We start from the raw sequence: 19,066 nt of genomic DNA, 5'->3' as shown, positions 1-19,066 counted from the left end.
GGGCCAGATTGTGACAGTCCTGTTTATTAAATTAGGCAAAATCTGTGGGAAACAGAGAAAGGTTCCTATAAACACTGTCAGCATACGCCTTGACACACCATAAGCCATTAGTCTCACAAGACACATATACGCACGCACACGTATGTTGACAAAACACGTATACGCACGCACACGTATGTTTTCACAAGACACGTATACGCACGCACACGTATGTTTTAACTGTTACTGTTCTGTTGCTACCTTAAGGTGCTAGGGAGTTATTTTACGAAAAAACACAGAAAAGTTGATTTAGAGATAAACGGTTTCTGCCCGACAGCTACGAAATACAAGATAGCAGCCATTTTTTAATAGAGGACCACCAAAATAATTGGCCTTCTGAAGTAGGCCTAGATTCTGACAGCATGGCTCCTGTCTGTCTGTCTGTGTGTCCCTCTCTGTCTGTGTGACCAGAGTTATAGTAATCCCAGAAACCGCTGAACTGATCAGCGCCACATTTCTTGTACTCACTGTCTGCCAGTAGTCCACAGAAGGATCTCCAGTTTTATATTTTTCATTGCTGTCGGGCAGAAACCTCTTATCTCCATATTTTATCACCTTTCAAACAATGAAAACTATTAACACATTGATTATATACCTGGCAATCAATGTGTTAATACATTTCATTGTTTGAAATGCATTTTCTTAAATGGATAGATCCAGATCTTGATTCTGATGACATCATGGTCCACAGGCAAATCAGTTTGCCTGTGGAACACTTTTTGAGGCTAATTATTCAGAAAACCTCAGGCTACAGAAAATCTACTGAATGTTCTTTTTGGGTGCATGTCTGTCACCATACCTCTAACACTTGTGTTTTTACTTTTTTTCGTGAATTAATTCCCCTACTTGATCATACTACAGCGTCACACAAAAGTAGACGATCTACAAGCTGGAAAACGTGGCGCGAAGGGACGCATTTTGAGCTTGTCGATCTGCTACTTTTTGAATTTAATACGGATGAAAAGTAACAGTCTTGGACATTAGCCAATGTCCATGCAACACCACGCTGAACTTGTAGAATGGCTATTTTTGCCAAATGTTGCCTATTCAAAAAACATGCGTGGTTAATAAGCATGTTGTAACACAAAACCTGTGTCTCTCTAAATCAATCAACTGCCTGATAAGAAAACATAATAAAATAACAATAATTGCTTTCCCCAAGCAATCCTTGTAGGATACTTTCAACTGTAAGATTATTATTCCTTCCAAAATTGCAATGGTTCACAGTACACAGGCAATGATGAACACTATTATGAATGATGCTTCATCATCGTCCACAAAGTACAAACAATGAATGTGTTTACATTCACACTCATACACAGTACCGGGGTGACAGTCAGTGGCTGGGGAGGTAGAGAGTGGCGACTTGGAAAACGGATGGTTCCCGGTTCAATCCCCGGCTCTTCCTGGCTTCATGTTGTGAGTGTCCTTGAGCAAGAGACTGAACCTCTAATGTTGCGTTCACATGGCCAGACGCAAAGACGCAGTCTACCATTCATTGTCAATGGAAGTCAGTGACGTGAAGCTATGAAGCAAATCTGACGCTTGTAGCTGCTGCAACAGCTACAAATGCACTGTAGCTTTGCATCTTTTGCATGATCTGCCCGTGAGAACGCAGAATAACTGCTGTTGATGAGGGTGGTGGTCCACAGGTGTATGTATGAATGTACTGTAACACACATTATAAAGGGCTTTGTATTATAGGCACTATACAGTGCCTATACAGTGCACATACAGTCTATATATACCACAATAAAACATCGTTTTCATTTCTGAAATCCAGCTATGGTCTTAAATTTTACAAACACAGGATATGATGTTATTATCCCAAAGTGCCTTGGACTCTGCATGGCAGGGGCGTCCTCCTCCCTGAGCCAAGCTTATGCCTAACCGCATACCTGAATCTCTTAATCTCTTATTTTGGCATATCTTATTTGGCATATAACTTCACCTGAGGCTGATGCACTAAAGATAGCATTTACAAGCAAAACAACCCGGATTATTGCCATATAGTCAATCTCATAATCAGGTTATTACTGTGCATGATGTCAGCAGACAAAATCAAAACCATTCAAAGTCTTGGCCAAATCAAAAGCTCCTCATCTGGTATCTAATCTTAGCTGTTGCCTAGCCAGTACTTCCAGTACTTCCTGTACTCTGGGTCAAAATGTTTTTATAATCGTCATGGGGGCCCGGCAGGCTGGCATCGCTGTTGCCAGCCAGGGTGTTCTTGCTGGTGGTGGTTTCATTGTGAACAAGTAGCCTAAGCAGAGTACAGTACTGTATGCATGCATACCCTTACCTACCTGGCAGGTGAAAGCAAGCACCCAGATTAGCATTTCAATGCCTGATCTGCATGTGTACAAGTGGACAGGCAACGTGGCCCAACCCCCACCACCCCCCGCCCCGGACAGTGAGGAAAAAAGAGGTGTTAAGGTGCCAGACTTGGATGGTTAGAGCGGCGCGATTACATACAAAGTCAATGCAAGACGAGAATTGCGCGAACGGGCGCGGCCTGGTGCGGTACAAACGGGACGAACCGAGGCGAATATATATATATATATATATATATATATATATATATATTCAGGTCCAATTCCTCATGGGGGCCGAGGCCCCGGCCCCCACTGACTCCACGTCACTGCTCTGGGTAGAAGTTTTTGTCCAGTGTAGTCCAGAGTTGGTAACCAAATGGACCCTTATAGATCTTTAACTCATGGAAAAAAATGTAACGGGTCCATTTGGTTTAATTTTACACTCTCATGAGTTAAAATGTTCTGCATTGCTTAATTTACAAGAAGTTTACACAATTAGAGAATGTAAGAAGAATTGTTATTTTGAGCAACGTTTGCCTGTTATCGCTCCTATGGTACCAACATCAATACACAGCACTGTATGGAATTGTGGACAAAATCTTATCCATCGACAACAAACTATTCTTCTTTGGTCTGAGAGGCTAAATCTCATAAAATAGTGGTCCATGGCTCAAATCCCAAATAAATAATGGGCCTTGATGAAAATGGATTGAACCCATGTTTTATACTACCATAGTCAGTTATAAAGTGTCTTTATGTTTCAAGACACTACAGTATTATATACACAGTAGTTATCAGGGGTCATCGCCATACTGACTTGTGGACATTTTTGATCAAAATTACATTTTTGCCACACTATATTACCAGAAACACAAAGAGCTAGCCTTGAATGACCATGACAGGTCTGTCACTCTGAGAGTGTACAAATGGAACCAAACGGTCGTAAGAGTCCATTTGGTTCCATTTGTACACTCAGAGTTATGGGACAAGGGGGTCCTTGCAATGTTTGAGAACCAATGAACCACTAGCCTACAAATTGTAGGATAATCTGTCATGGTGAGTCAAAGGGTAGGACCCAAATGCAATAATGCAGGACAAGAGCAGGAATGTTCAAATTAAATGATTTATTAAAGCACAATGCCGTCAAGCTACAAACAAAACAAATGAGTAGTAGCAGCATGCAGAAAATAACAAAAATGCAAAGGTTCTTCAAAGCACAAAGCAGGCGAACATGCAAACCTTTCGAAGCAGTAAAGTCCAAAAATGCAGCCTTTCAGAATTGCAAAAACAGAGAACCAGGAACTCAGGTACAACACAGGGGACAAGGAAGTATGTTCTGACAGTGGGAGCGTGGAAAGAGTCCAGTCTTATAGGGAGCAGGGTAATTGCCGAAGTGTTCACAGGTGTGGAAGGGGCATGGCACTGTTGGGCTGAAGAGGGAGTGGGAGCAGGTGTGTGACAAGGCCTGAGTCGGAATGGAGAGTGTGAGTGGCTGACACGGAAATGCAGACAGGGGAAGAGTCAAACCATGACATAATCAGAACCAAACATTGTAGATCTTCTATTGTCCATAATAATAATAATCCATAAAGTCATCAAATAAAAGTCAATGCATTTCTTCACACATGTGGCAGTGTCACAGATGGACTCCAAATATGCCATAGTGTCGTAGTAAATCAGTGTCATACATATTCTGAAGAAAACCCGGAGACCTGACATTCAGTAAGTGGGTCTTATGAACAACATAAGACGATCATGGTCTAAAATGTGCCACGGACAAGGACAACTATTTGCCACGGACACATTTGTCTGTGTCTGGACATATTGATGACACGTGCTTTTATGTGCTGAGCTTATAATGCATTATGACCAGCACTAATAATAATACTTAAACCTTGTTTATAAGTTGTTATGCACATAATTATAAACATCTATATTAACGAGTGCCGTCTGCCGAATGCCTTAAAGTTGAAACAAGGCAGGCATGCCGTCAGAATCATGCAGTGCAGTCACAGTGTGATGTTCCAGTTGCATAGTCAGTGAATAATGATCCATCCTGGTCAATAATCGTGGGACACGAACAGGGTATCCCAGGGTACCCAAGTGTCAGTATACACTACAGCAAGGGTTCCCAAACCTTTCAGGTGGAGACCCAAAAGAGAGATTAGACGTTTTCTCGGAACCCAAACTAGTGAAAATCGTAGATCGGCTATTTTCACTACTTAATTATTATTTGTATTCATGGAAATGGACAGATTTGTTTGTTTTAAAATGTATAAAACTATATAAATATACTTTTGAAATATATATATTTAAACGTTTGTATTTAAAATGGGATTTTTACTTGAGTCGTGACCCCATAAAAACTGGTCCGTGGTGACCCACAGATGGGTCACTACGGTATCTATGGTAACTTGGATGAGGTCGTCCCAGTTCACCGCTCTGTTGTTCTGAGGGCAAAAGGTGATGAGTGTGTCGGAATACGCTGATCCCAGATCTGTGTGACGTGCAGGCCTTATACTGTAGCCGTCCTGCTGCGACCTTGTAGTCTGCATGTGGCATTGCCTTACAGTGGATCAGCAATACATTGTCTCAGCAGAGTACAACCCTCCACACGCACGCACGCACGCACGCACACACGCACGCACGCATGCACGCACGCACGCACGCACTCATGCACGCACGCACACACGCACACACGCACACGTCGGAGAGCCGCACGAGCAAAAAAACAAGGACACGCACTTACACACAAACTGGGATTATTCCACCCACAAACGCACATCCACACACATTTATCCACACATGCATACTGAACATATTTTCACTGACCCATACAGTACACACTCAACAACACAAAGAGAAACTTAGTCTGCACTCACGCATGCACGCACAGACAGACACACACACACGCACACACACACACACACACCAACCCATAGCAGAGAGTGCTTTGTATTGTGCTCCCAGACTGGGCAGCTACTGAGGAGAGAGAGAGAGAGGCATGGTGGTGGTGGTGGGAGGGAGTGATGGAGTGTGCATCGCCAAGACAGAGGGATTACACACAGGGAGCTCTCATACAGACAGAGGAGCTTACAGGGGGAGAGAGAGAGAGAGAGAGTGAGCTACAGTGGAGGTGGAGGTAGATAGAAGAACATAACAGAGAGAGAGGGAGGGAGGGAGAGGGAGAGAGAGAGAGAGAGAGAGAGAGAGAGAGAGAGAGAGCGAGAGAGAAGGAAAGGGAATACAACAGCAGCAGGGGAAGGAAACAGCCAGGCAGAGGGACAGAGGGAGTCGTCGGTAGTGTAGTGTTCGTACCGGTGGAGCAGCGGATGGGAGGATGGACGCTGGCTGCCGGCTCCTGGGCCGCATGGCGGCATGCTGCCGCTGTTGCTGCTGCTGCTGCAAGCCGCCGCCGCTGGACTCCCCCTGCTGTGAGGAGCGTCTGATGAAAACCTGCCTCTCCTCCTTCACAGGTCGGTGGTCCCAGGCAGGCAGGCAGGCAGCTCTGTATGTGCTGCTATACCTACCTACAGTACCTACCTACCTACCTACCGCACTGCCATGACGCGGACCGGTGCGCTCACACATAAGACAGGACTGTAGTAGCTCTCTGTGCAGACAACCATGGGTAATAGACTTGCCCATGAAGGTAAAGGGGGAGCGAGGCATGTTGGTGTGACGCTATAACAAACGCAGCAGCCTGACTGTGTGTGTGTGTGTGTCGTGTTTAGGTGGCCCCCGTCGGAGCTATAACTTTGTTCTGTGTTGTTGTGTGGGACAGTGAAGGGAGGAAAAGACTGTGCTCTCCCTTGTTGTTCCTGTGCTGTCATGCAGAGTTGTGTGTGCACTGTGCCTTATTGTCCCCCTTCCTCCCCTTCCTCCCACGTTGCCAAGTAGCAAGTACTGTGCCGCTGTGTTTGTGAACGTGCACTACTGACCAATCGTGTGTGGTTTGCTTAAATGAAGAAAAGTAATATTAAAATGACTATCAGTAGATTAAAATGCATAGATGAATGACGCCTAAGGGTGGTTCATGGACGGAACAAGGTGTACAAAAGGTTTCCTATTCGCACACGTCATGTCCTGAGCTCCCTTCCTGACTGTGTGTGTGTGACACTATTGTACGCCTGGCTGGCAGTGTGTGTGTGTGTGACCTTGCTGACATGTCACTGTGCACTGGCGTAGCGGTCAGGGGCAGGGCAGCTTGTTTGCCGCTGTACTGTACTGTATATAGGTGGCTGTTTGGCTGCACGTCCTACACTATGTCAGTGCAGCTGTGTGTCTGTCTGTGCAGGGTCTTTGTGAGACCCCCCCCCCCCCCCCCCCCCCCCCCCCCAACTCCCTGTTAGCTATTACACTAACCCAGGGGGTTTTCAAATAATATATATATATTTTTAATGTTTTGTGTCGCCGACAAATTGACTTTCATTAGGCAATGGACCCTGTCCCCCGATTGAAAATGATTCTGTCACGGCGGGACCCTGTTATGAAATCCTGCTATGTTTAAATGTAATTATCTTATTTTCATAATCATATAGATTCAAAGTGATTATATTGAAACATGTAAATATGCTCACTTGTGCGAGCATGCAGTTTCTATATTAGAATAATCTCAAGACTGGGGACCCCTTGGCTGGAACCCCCTCAAGGACCGCTGGGGGTCCCCGCCTGTACCCTACTTTGAAAACAAACCACTGTGTGACTAACCCATCGTTCTGTCTAAACCGCTGCACAGTGTGTGCCCTGCTGTGACCCCCCCCCCCCCCCCCCTTCCTAATTAATTGTTACCGTTCGTCATTAAGCTGCAATGGGGTTTTGTCTGCATGAAAACCGCTGATTGGAGTTAGATGAGAAACAGGACAATTCCTAGCCTGGCTCCCAGCCTGATTTACTGCGTTCTGTGATTTGTATTGTCACTTTGCTCTACTCACTCTGGAAAGTCTCCTGTCCCCAAGGTAGGCGGCCTAAGGCGGGACATGCCAAAACTGAGAATCGACCCGAGGCTTCTGATTGGTCTGTGGTGCGGGTTGGGACAAAAACACCAGTTTGAAGTCGTATCAATGCACTCTACTGCTGCAACGTCCCCTTAGGAATCAGGCTGGAAATCAGGCTAGACAATTCCATGACAGTGTTATTGTTTGCGCAACACTGATCTCTGGAATGCCCCCCCTCCTCCCACAGACATCTTCCCTGCTGAGCTGGATGCTCTTTGGACAGAGCCCCCGTACACTCTGGGGGGAACCAATGAGCACTTCTCAGGAAATGACATCATGACTCAAGGTAAGTTATAGACGAATTCAGAAACGTGTCTCATGGTCGCAGCAAACGTATTACCTGTAGGCGGAGGCGACATATCTGCGGTGTAAACCTGCATGTCTTCTACTACATTGAATGGTAGAGTGAGTGACTGATGTTAGTCTGCCTCAAACATTAGGCTACACTTTTACCTGCTTTTTACTAACACTAACTTTACAAAGATGCCCAGAACATCGGGATGAACCTGTGTAGTTTATGGCTGCTCCAATAGTAGTGGCAACATTCAACTTTGGGGAAAAAACGGAATGTCAAAAAATACACTGCGGTGGCTGAGACCAGAGCCATAGAGTAATGGTTGAGACGAAGCAGTGAAAGGTCCCGAAAGATACATAACGTCAGTCTTACCCAATACCCAAACATTCTGGTGTATGAACACAAGGCTGCTGCATGCACTTTATACCTCATACTTTAAATGCAGTAATCAGGCAGATAATCAGTGTGAGGTTTATACGTGAGGCATCACTATGACAGCCTTACCATGCAGTGAACACTTGAAATTGTTTCAGGACAATCAGAAGAGTACAAGGACACACAAATCCACCCCTTGTGGTGAAGGACAAACAAGATAAGACATTCAGTCAAACAGAAGCTCAAGACACTCACAGATACAGCAGGAGGAGGCACTGGAAGCATAGGGGTGGGCAATATGGTGATACTCACAGATACAGCAGGAGGAGGCACTGGAAGCATAGGGGTGGGCAATATGGTGATACTCACAGATACAGCAGGAGGAGGCACTGGAATCATAGTGGGCAATATGGTGATAAATATCGCCGAGACCAGGGGTGTCAAATGTTTGCTTAGACATGGTAATGTTTTCACTTCAAATTGAAATTTTCTACTTTCAAATGTTTGTTTTTCATGTCAATAATTTAAGTAGCTAAACAATGCTGTATAAGTGAATGTGTGTGAGAACTGGTTGTGGCCCACATCAAGTCAGCTTTTGACCAATGTGGCCCGCACCCCAAAATTAGTTCTGTAGTACGACGGTATCAATAAGTATAAGTCTAAATGGTTACTCCTTTTTCTTTTAGTTTCCGTTACCTTCGTTACCTTGTTGTAGATGGTTGTACGGTAACTTAAATAGTGATAATATGGTGTGTCATGATACTGCTTGAAAATAATATCATATAAATTATTATTATAATATAATATTATTATATTATATTTTTCCATATCGCCCACCCCACAACTGGAAGTAAGCATGAACTCTCCGTCAGTGACACACAATTAGGACATGTCGCACAAATTGTTTGGGACATACATCCTCTGTGCACAATGGAAGCCAGTCTGGGGAAACCCACAGTCACAGACTATTCTGTAGAACCAACCACCATCTGGCTGATATTTATAGGCGTGAAACAGATGAGGATCCTGTTTAAGTACAGACTGAACACACCCTTGCAATGTACCAGCTCATCATACCCACATCGTCTGATGAGCACTAAAGATGAGTTATTTCTCTTCGGTGGTAAAACATTCAACTCTTTCCCCCGACCACGTCACAGTCACACGTCACAGACGTCCTGTGATGACCCCGGTCTGATAATACAATGTTTACATTGTGTCTGTGTGTGTGCAAAGCCAGTCTGATGTGTGTGTACATACAGACAGGCCTGCACCGTTTTAGAAACACCAGCTTATACACCGTTCGGGACATGACCTTTATCCAAATCTCGTCCATGAAGATAAAGATAATCCCCGTTGCATTGCCATGTCTGATGCACTGATCTTAGCCTGTGTTCCCTTTGATCTCTCCAGGGCTAGGAGAGGAAGAGGAGGGGCCGGGGAAGGAGGAGTCTGAGGAAGGAGGGGTGGAGTCTGACAGCTACTGGAAGAGGAAGGAGGCCTTTAACCGAGGAAGCACGGTGTCGCTGGGAGTCGGAGAGAAGTTCTCCTCAGGTATCTTCTGTTGTGATGTTTTGTTTTGCTTTACCCCGCTCTCATGTATGTAGTATCTTTTGACATGCCCATCTGTCTGACTCTCTGCCAGAGTTTTACCTACGCTGCAGTCTAACTGCGTCCATCACACTTTTCCTGTAAGTTCCGGAGTAACTTCCTCTCAAATGGGTTTCAATGGCTTCCCACGGGCGTCCACTCAGGCGCCTAATAGCATGGTCGTCCCTCCTAATAGCATGGTCGTCCCTCCAGAGACTCACTCACTGAAACACGAGCTCACTTAGGGATGCTTTCTAATGAACCTTTGCCTCGATACCTCGGCCAGATAGACGGCCTACTGGTTCAGTGCGTCAAGGCTGTTGTTGGCAGCCAGCTCTGTTTCTTAGAAGCTGATCTTCTTGGGTTATTGAGAGAGGATTTTGTCCAGATTTGTCCACACACATCAACCCCCATGAGAAGAAAGTGGACATTTCACTCACGGTGGGGTTTTGCTGTTGTTTATCATTCCTGTCTAGACATCGTGTTGGTGTTCACGGGGCGGAAGCGTTCCAGCGTGCTACCTGACCGCGCCCTACAGGAGGCGCTGCGCACGCGACTCAGAGTGGTGGAGAGCAACAGCCAAGATGTCATCCAGCTGTTTAAAGTTAGTGAGACACACCCTCATTGTTCTCACGTCATGTCATCGTATTGTGGTGAATTATTTACATTTACATTACTGTTATATTAACAGAAAGAAAAATCAATGTTACATTTGCTTTCACACCTACAATACAGACTGCTATAATAGGTAGTTGACATCTGCAACTAAGTATAAACCAGGCAGAGCATAGCATGAAGAAGCAACCGTACATTCAATACAAGAAGATTAAATGAAAGCATATATCATGTTCTCTGCAGGACCTCTCTGCTCGCCTGGTGTCTGTACACGCTGAGAAGGACAGCTTCGTTCTCACCTTCAAGACCGTGGAGGAAATCTGGAAGTTCTCAACGTACCTCGCTTTAGGTAGGAAGGATATTGCCATGTCCGCTTAGTATAAGCGACTGTGGGCTTGTTTTTCTGTAAAAAAAAGTGTAGCTGCTTATTTAGGCTTGCTTAAGAAAAAAATGTATTATTTAAACCACTGGTTCTCAGACATTTTCATGTCCAGGACCCCCAAATTAATGTATTTGTCCGCAGAACCCCATTTGAAAATATTTGGTGCCAGGGAGGGCCCCCCATACAACATTTGTGTAGTTAAAATGTTTCAAAAAATATTCCAAGATTTGTTTCCCCACATACTTTTAGATTGGCTATTTTAATCGGCACTTTAAAGTGCCTCTCTAGTCGCTTCTGTTGGACTTATTTTCGACCTGGTTGCTTATTTCTCTCGCAAAATCTGGCAACACAGATGGATCGGTGCTACAGCATCCAACAGCGTTGTAGCACCCAGTACAACTGGTAAAACACACACACAAAAATAAGCTGGGTTGTGTTCTGTTCCAGGCTACGTCGCGCGCTGCTTGGAGAACTTCTTGTGTGACCAGTCCGTGTGGCTGGACCCAGTGCTGCTCAGTGAGCTGGAGATCAACGTCACCGTGGACGAGGAACACCTGGCCACGTTGTACCTGGGACTGCTGCTCCAGGAAGGTGAGTCATGTCATACAGTACAATCATAATAGGCCAGGGGTGAATAATCAGTTAGATAAATATGATTCGAAGTGGAACGTGTTCATGTTGCAGGTCCTTGATGTGATCCATCACATCAAGGCAATGCCCTTTTGATTGCTTACTGGCTTAGTATACATTATGATACGGTTGATGATGCTGCGTGTTTGGTCGTGTAAACTAATTCATTTATTTTAATTTGATTGATTTATATGTTTTTGTGCTCATACATAATGTCCATGCATACGTATTCTGTTGTTGTTGTTGTAGCTTGTGTTTATTTGTAAAAATCCTGTTTATTTGTAAGAAATCCTGATCCTGTTTATTGTAAAAAGTACTGATCATAAAACAAATAATAGGCCAGGGGTTTTCAACCTTTTTCATGTCAGGGCCCATTAAAGTTTTGCTCGTCATTTGAGCCACGAACCTCATTTGATGATCTAGCCTCTCGGACATAAGACTTGGAACATTTTGTTATCGTTTCCACAATTCCATGCTGTGTTGATGTGGTACCATTAGGAGAGACAACAAACGTAACAATAATTATTCTACATGCTCTACATTGTGTAGACTTCTTGTAAATTACAGTAGGTAATGCAGATGTTTCACAATCAAATCAAATGGACCACCAAAAATTTACATTTTGGAGTTAGGTGGTTTCTCCCCGACAGCAGAGATATGTGGTTGGTTACTGATAAACTGCTAATTATAATACACCTTCGAATATGATGCTATGAATTATGATGAGTAATACATAAAAGTGTGAACCTATAAGCATATTCCTACCATTCTTGTTTTTAAGCATCAAAAAAGGTCAGTCACATGGTGTAGCAGAATCATTATAGCGTATATAGGGGAAAAAATATGATATTGATTTCTGGCAGTCTGGCCATTTCAGACATCATTACTTCCTTTTGAGCATTACCCTGAGGCAAAAGGCTTCAGGGGAAACTCATAACAGAAATGCAATGCTGGCAAATAGCCCTCAGAATTACATTAACTTAAAAGGTGGTGCGGAGACATCCATCATCCGCAGTTGACTGAACGAGGACACACTATATAATTGTAGCTGTATGGCTGAGACTCTTGATTGAAGTGTAGTGACTGTTGTGATTTAGGTTGACCACCTGAGTTGTCCCTCATGAGTCTCCATCTAAACCAAAGGGATGGTGGGTTTGGATCTGAGAACATAATGTCAACACCAGGCTGTAGTGCACATTCATTCTAGTTTATTAGACACACAGAGAGAAATACAGTATGAACAGTGGATATATGACGTCCCTAGCAGATATGGACACGAGGATAAGAACAGAATGAACAGGAACAAAGCATGCATCTCGATCTCATATCATTGTGCACATGCAGTCAGTCTCTCTGATACAGTAGTGGATGGTCATCATATCATGGATATCAATGAGTGTTTCGCCACTGAGTCAAGCATAAATCGTGACAGTGACTTGCTACAGCATCGCACCTGTGCTGAAAGAAATACCGTCTTTGCATCCATGTGTGTGCATCCATTCATGCAAACACATTCCTGCACTGGGTGTGCGTGCATGCTTGTGCGTGCACGCGTGTTTGTGTGCGTCTTTTGTGTCCAACCGTCTACCCATGCACATTTCTTTGGGGACACATCGTGTGTGCAGGCTCCTTCTTCGCCAAGGCGCTGTGCGCCAGCGGAGAGCGGAACCAGGACGAGGACGACGAGCTGTCCTTCAAGAAGCACGACCTGCTGATGGTGAGGGACACGGGCCAGCAGAACATGTGGGAAGGAACGCTGATCTCCACCGGGCTCCATGGCCTGGTGCCCATCAGCGCCATGCAGCCTCTACCATACCCCTTCTACCAGTAAGTCACAGAGTTGCCTCTACATACCCCTTCTACCAGTAAGTCACAGAGTAGCCTCTACATACCCCTTCTACCAGTAAATCACAGAGTAGCCTCTACATACCCATTCTACCAGTAAGTCACAGAGTAGCCTCTACATACCCATTCTACCAGTAAGTCACAGAGTAGCCTCTACATACCCCTTCTATCAGTAAGTCACAGAGTAGCCTCTACATACCCATTCTACCAGTAAGTCACAGAGTAGCCTCTACATACCCGTTCTACCAGTAAGTCACAGAGTAGCCTCTACATACCCATTCTACCAGTAAGTCACAGAGTATCCTCTACATACCCATTCTACCAGTAAGTCACAGAGTAGCCTCTACATACCCATTCTACCAGTAAGTCACAGAGTAGCCTCTACATACCCATTCTACCAGTAAGTCACAGAGTAGCCTCTACATACCCATTCTACCAGTAAGTCACAGAGTAGCCTCTACATACCCATTCTATCAGTAAGTCACAGAGTAGCCTCTACATACCCATTCTACCAGTAAGTCACAGAGTAGCCTCTACATACCCCTTCTATCAGTAAGTCACAGAGTAGCCTCTACATACCCATTCTACCAGTAAGTCACAGAGTATCCTCTACATACCCGTTCTACCAGTAAGTCACAGAGTAGCCTCTACATACCCATTCTACCAGTAAGTCACAGAGTAGCCTCTACATACCCATTCTACCAGTAAGTCACAGAGTAGCCTCTACATACCCATTCTACCAGTAAGTCACAGAGTAGCCTCTACATACCCATTCTACCAGTAAGTCACAGAGTAGCCTCTACATACCCGTTCTACCAGTAAGTCACAGAGTAGCCTCTACATACCCGTTCTACCAGTAAGTCACAGAGTAGCCTCTACATACCCGTTCTACCAGTAAGTCACAGAGTAGCCTCTACATACCCCTTCTACCAGTAAGTCACAGAGTAGCCTCTACATACCCGTTCTACCAGTAAGTCACAGAGTAGCCTCTACATACCCATTCTACCAGTACGTCACAGCAGCCTCTAACATACCAGTTCTACCAGTAACGCCGGGGCTCCACTGGACGCGTCAGCGTTGCGTCTCCGTCACCGTCAGGGAATGTTCCCTTTTTAATCAATGAAGGGTGGCTCCACTGCCTACGATGCGTTGCGTTGCGCTGCGTTCGGTGACTGCTTTAAAATTGCCCCGGTTCGTTTTTGTGGAGCCCACATGCATGCAGCCTCTAACATATCAGTTCTATAAAGTCACATACAGCCTATCCTGTACCCGTTCTGTGCACAGAGCACAACAAAGTTACCCATGGTGGGGACAAGTACTAACAAATCTTTACTCTGTTACAAGTCAGGGAATTCAAAATGTACAAGTAGTTAGTTACTTTACACCACTGAAAATTACAGTAGCCTATGTATTACTAACATTATACTAACTATACCAATTATCCTGCTGAACTGTTTTGGTTGAATGAGCCAACCATACAGTAATATGAATGCATTAATTATATTAATGTGACCACTTCTCCTTCCACATATTTGACATGAATGGGGCCATTTGTACCCATGACCGGGCACTGCATTTTTTCTTCCTGTGAACCGTTTCCTGTTTTGTCAGATGGTTCCTGAGGAAGTACCCTGGCTTTGCTGCTTGCTCGCCGACAGACAAGGAACTGTTTGATCATCCTATGGGTACGACGCTTCCGTTACACAACATACGCACAGAACCGAAACATGGATTGACATACAGATGTGCCGTTTGAGAACTTCACATGTCATGTCCTGCCATTGGCAATTCAGTAGATTATCAGTGCATTGTTAGGAACAGAACAACGTCAGTGAGAAATGACAATTCTTTGACACTTATTTGCAGTAGCAAAGCAGTAGAATTAGCAAGGCTATAACCCTGAATAAAACCGGCAAGGAAGACATGCATTTTCAGAAAATCTTCAGGAAAAGTTCAGGAAAGTGTGAAGAGTTAGAATGGCACATCTGTAATGCCTGAGTCACATGCTCATACAGTAACTGACATTGATGCCACCCATGACGATGATTTCCATCTATCAATATATCACAAATACGGTAGGCTACAGTATATCTTAGCTGTGTGTAGGATAGCGCTGATATTCCCCTCAGGGGAAATTATGCCTGTTTTGGTCTCCCGCCTGAAATTAAGTCTGTTTGTCTGTGAGTCACTCTGCTACACTCACTCCCCTTTTGACCTCCTCCCACGGGGAAACCCGATCCGGGTCACGGCACCAATGTAACGCCCGGGATTCAAACTCGGGTCTCCCACGTGAAAGTCCAATATCTTAACCTTTAGAAGGGATATCCCTGAAGACGGGGGGAGATATTTTTTTTAAGTCATCAGGCTGAGGCAGTGAGTCACTCTGCTACATCTGTTACAGGCAATCAGCCTGCCTGGCATTGCTGGTTGCTGACGGTCGACGAGCATGTTCAGGTTTCGGTGGCCATACAGCCTCGGATTATTTTGGGGGTGAAAAAGGCTCTCTATAATGTGGTCATAATTGTCCAGACACACTCACAGACAAGACAGACAACTGTAACGTTATAGAACAAGAGGTTTGGGCCGCGTAGATCAAACTAATCTCTCCCCATCATCAACTCTTCCAGTGACAGGTTCGTGCGTGGCAGTGGTGGACTATATTCCAACGGGGAAAGATGAACTCCTGCTGAGTCAAGGAGACACGGTTGAGATCCAGGGACTGCTGATCCGTGGCCTGGACATGTTTATAGGAACCCACGTCTCGACGGGACACACAGGCTTTGTGCACAAAGCCCACGTCAAGCCCCTGAACACCACGCCACTGTAAGATGTTCTGTTGCTTGGTGTTATGGCATGACGACGCTGTTAGGTTTCTACTCCATTTTACTGATGCAAGACAACTTTTCCAATTCAGGCCAATGAAGCTGAACTGATGTCTATCTAGACATGGTGTGACTGATACTCACTCAATGTTTTAACTTCAACTTCAGACAACTTTATAAACCACTTTAACTCTGGTGTCCCTATTTTTGGCACGTCATTATAGACGAAACTTGTTGTGAGCTTGTAGACCTTGAGCATTGCATGTGAGCTTGTCACATTCAATCAAATCCAATGTACTTTATTTATAATTGCGGCACTTTGTGAGCTTGTAAAATGTAGATTGGCCAATTTACTATTCGTCATATGACTAGGAATGTAGGTAGGGTTTAATTAAGTGGGTTTAAGTTAACATACAGACGAACAAATACTCAGAATTCCCTTGTTAGCAATGCGTCATTCAAAGGTCAAAAGGGTTCTACTCTAACCCATTAATCAGTTATCCCAAACCAATCAGTTAAAACCTCCTTAGGAAGACTTTCCTCCGCGTGGCATGCAGTGTGTTTACCTTATTTGTCACTCAAATTTGCAAACCCATTTATATTATACTGTATATATACTGTACAGTAGTCAATTTCTGGGGAACTGATCGCATCAGCGCTCGAGGTCGTTTGATGTGATCTATTTATTCCACTAATGTTGACATGATTCTATTTACTGTGTCTATGCAGTCTGGATATGGTGGACTGGCCCGAGGGGGCCAATGAGGACAGAGCAATGCAATGAGAGTCACATGGCTGATAATGCTGCCTTTGTCTCCCCACTCTGCAGGGCTGGACAATTGCTCTTTCTGACTGCAGAGGAGAAGGAGGCTCTGGCCCAGGTTAACCCCTGTAGCGCCGAGCCCAGTGACAGCAGCCTGCTGGAGAGGCTCTTCTCGTCAGACATCAGCTGTGTGTATAGGCTAGGTAGGTAAACCAGCCTATAGTACAGTTGGGTGCCACCGATATTGTCCCTTATCATTTGACCCATTTAGGCCTGACCTCAAAATTTAAAAAAAATCCTTCTAAATAAATATTTTCACGATTTTTCAAAAATAGCAGACCTACAAGCTCGTAGCGCGCCACTCGGTGGCGCGCTATGAGCTTGTAGATCTGCTATTTTTCAATAGCTAAATTATAACATAATGTTTAAAACACCAAAAGGGGTTTTGCGCAGATCACGCAAACCTCAGCAAAAAGAAAAGGACAATATCGATGGCCTCCAACTGTAGATGTTGTGTAGTGCTGTTACCGACAAGGTTTAGTTGGTCTGACGTGTCATTTGGGTGTGACTGCATGATACGTTTCAGACACAAATTATTTTTTGAGCGGTGCACACCGCTCCAATGACTGGCCGTGTGTGTCCCTATGTCCGTATGTCTGCAATACCGCTGGGTGACCTAAAGTGGCACTGTTGAGCAGCACAAAGGGCCACTCACACTGAGCACCACAACAATAACAATAAAAGTATAACTAACAATAAAACTGTACCGTACAGTACAGTACAGAACACAGTAAAGTAACTATCACAATAAAAGTATAGTTCTCAGTGCACACAGGTGTGATTTTCTGAATGTCTGTTCACAGCTTCGACCACATTGTTCAGAAACATATTATTATAATTAATTAATAATTATTAATTAATTAATTATAATTTAATTTAATTAATTAAATTAATTATTTTTTTCAGTGTTTCTATCTCAAGCAGACAAAAAACAAAATAAATCAGTAATCTGATCTCAACTGTATACCATGAGTCGTGGTGGTAAATTTACTTAACTTGTTAGATAGATGGTATGGTCCTTGTTAGATAGATGGTATGGTCCTTGTTAGATAGATGGTATGGTCCTTGTTAGATAGATGGTATGGTCCTTGTTAGATAGATGGTATGGTCCTTGTTAGATAGATGGTATGGTCCTTGTTAGATAGATGGTATGGTCCTTGTTAGATAGATGGTATGGTCCTTGTTAGATAGATGGTATGGTCCTTGTTAAATAGATGGTATGGTCCTTGTTAGATAGATGGTATGGTCCTTGTTAGATAGATGGTATGGTCCTTGTTAGATAGTTGGTATGGTCCTTGTTAGATAGATGGTATGGTCCTTGTTAGATAGATGGTATGGTCCTTGTTAGATAGATGGTATGGTCCTTGTTAGATAGTTGGTATGGTCCTTGTTAGATAGATGGTAGGGTCCTTGTTAGATAGATGGTAGGGTCCTTGTTAGATAGATGGTATGGTCCTTGTTAGATAGATGGTATGGTCCTTGTTAGATAGATGGTATGGTCCTTGTTAGATAGATGGTATGGTCCTTGTTAGATAGATGGTATGGTCCTTGTTAGATAGATGGTATGGTCCTTGTTAGATAGATGGTATGGTCCTTGTTAGATAGATGGTATGGTCCTTGTTAGATAGATGGTATGGTCCTTGTTAGATAGATGGTATGGTCCTTGTTAGATAGATGGTATGGTCCTTGTTAGATAGATGGTATGGTCCTTGTTAGATAGATGGTATGGTCCTTGTTAGATAGATGGTATGGTCCTTGTTAGATAGTTGGTATGGTCCTTGTTAGATAGATGGTATGGTCCTTGTTAGATAGATGGTATGGTCCTTGTTAGATAGATGGTATGGTCCTTGTTAGATAGTTGGTATGGTCCTTGTTAGATAGATGGTAGGGTCCTTGTTAGATAGATGGTAGGGTCCTTGTTAGATAGATGGTATGGTCCTTGTTAGATAGATGGTATGGTCCTTGTTAGATAGATGGTATGGTCCTTGTTAGATAGATGGTATGGTCCTTGTTAGATAGATGGTATGGTCCTTGTTAGATAGATGGTATGGTCCTTGTTAGATAGATGGTATGGTCCTTGTTAGATAGATGGTATGGTCCTTGTTAGATAGATGGTATGGTCCTTGTTAGATAGATGGTATGGTCCTTGTTAGATAGATGGTATGGTCCTTGTTAGATAGATGGTATGGTCCTTGTTAGATAGTTGGTATGGTCCTTGTTAGATAGATGGTATGGTCCTTGTTAGATAGATGGTATGGTCCTTGTTAGATAGATGGTATGGTCCTTGTTAGATAGATGGTATGGTCCTTGTTAGATAGATGGTATGGTCCTTGTTAGA

At 44.0% G+C, this 19,066-nt stretch overlaps 1 protein-coding gene across 3 annotated transcripts in view; it reads left to right on the top strand.

The window, feature by feature from the left end:
* Positions 1 to 19,066, top strand: part of sh3tc2 (SH3 domain and tetratricopeptide repeats 2) — a 36,701-nt gene that overhangs the window by 1,911 nt on the left and 15,724 nt on the right. The window contains exons 2-11 of one of the 3 annotated variants that reach the window (XM_079508755.1): positions 5,831 to 6,006; positions 7,539 to 7,637; positions 9,435 to 9,575; positions 10,088 to 10,215; positions 10,470 to 10,575; positions 11,056 to 11,199; positions 12,864 to 13,065; positions 14,695 to 14,768; positions 15,711 to 15,906; positions 16,735 to 16,871. In XM_079508755.1, the coding sequence (XP_079364881.1) occupies positions 5,982 to 6,006; positions 7,539 to 7,637; positions 9,435 to 9,575; positions 10,088 to 10,215; positions 10,470 to 10,575; positions 11,056 to 11,199; positions 12,864 to 13,065; positions 14,695 to 14,768; positions 15,711 to 15,906; positions 16,735 to 16,871 (1,252 nt within the window). In that variant the 5' untranslated portion in view covers positions 5,831 to 5,981. Of the gene's footprint in view, positions 1 to 5,572; positions 6,007 to 7,538; positions 7,638 to 9,434; positions 9,576 to 10,087; positions 10,216 to 10,469; positions 10,576 to 11,055; positions 11,200 to 12,863; positions 13,066 to 14,694; positions 14,769 to 15,710; positions 15,907 to 16,734; positions 16,872 to 19,066 lie in introns of those variants that run through there. The other 2 variants (XM_079508753.1, XM_079508754.1) reach the window with 2 other exon arrangements.

The sequence above is a fragment of the Electrona antarctica genome (assembly GCF_951216825.1).
Source record: "Electrona antarctica genome assembly, chromosome: 1".
Taxonomy (NCBI): Eukaryota; Metazoa; Chordata; class Actinopteri; order Myctophiformes; family Myctophidae; genus Electrona; species Electrona antarctica.
The sequence above is the reverse complement of the archived record's forward strand: the minus strand, read 5'-3'. Positions and strand labels throughout refer to the sequence as shown.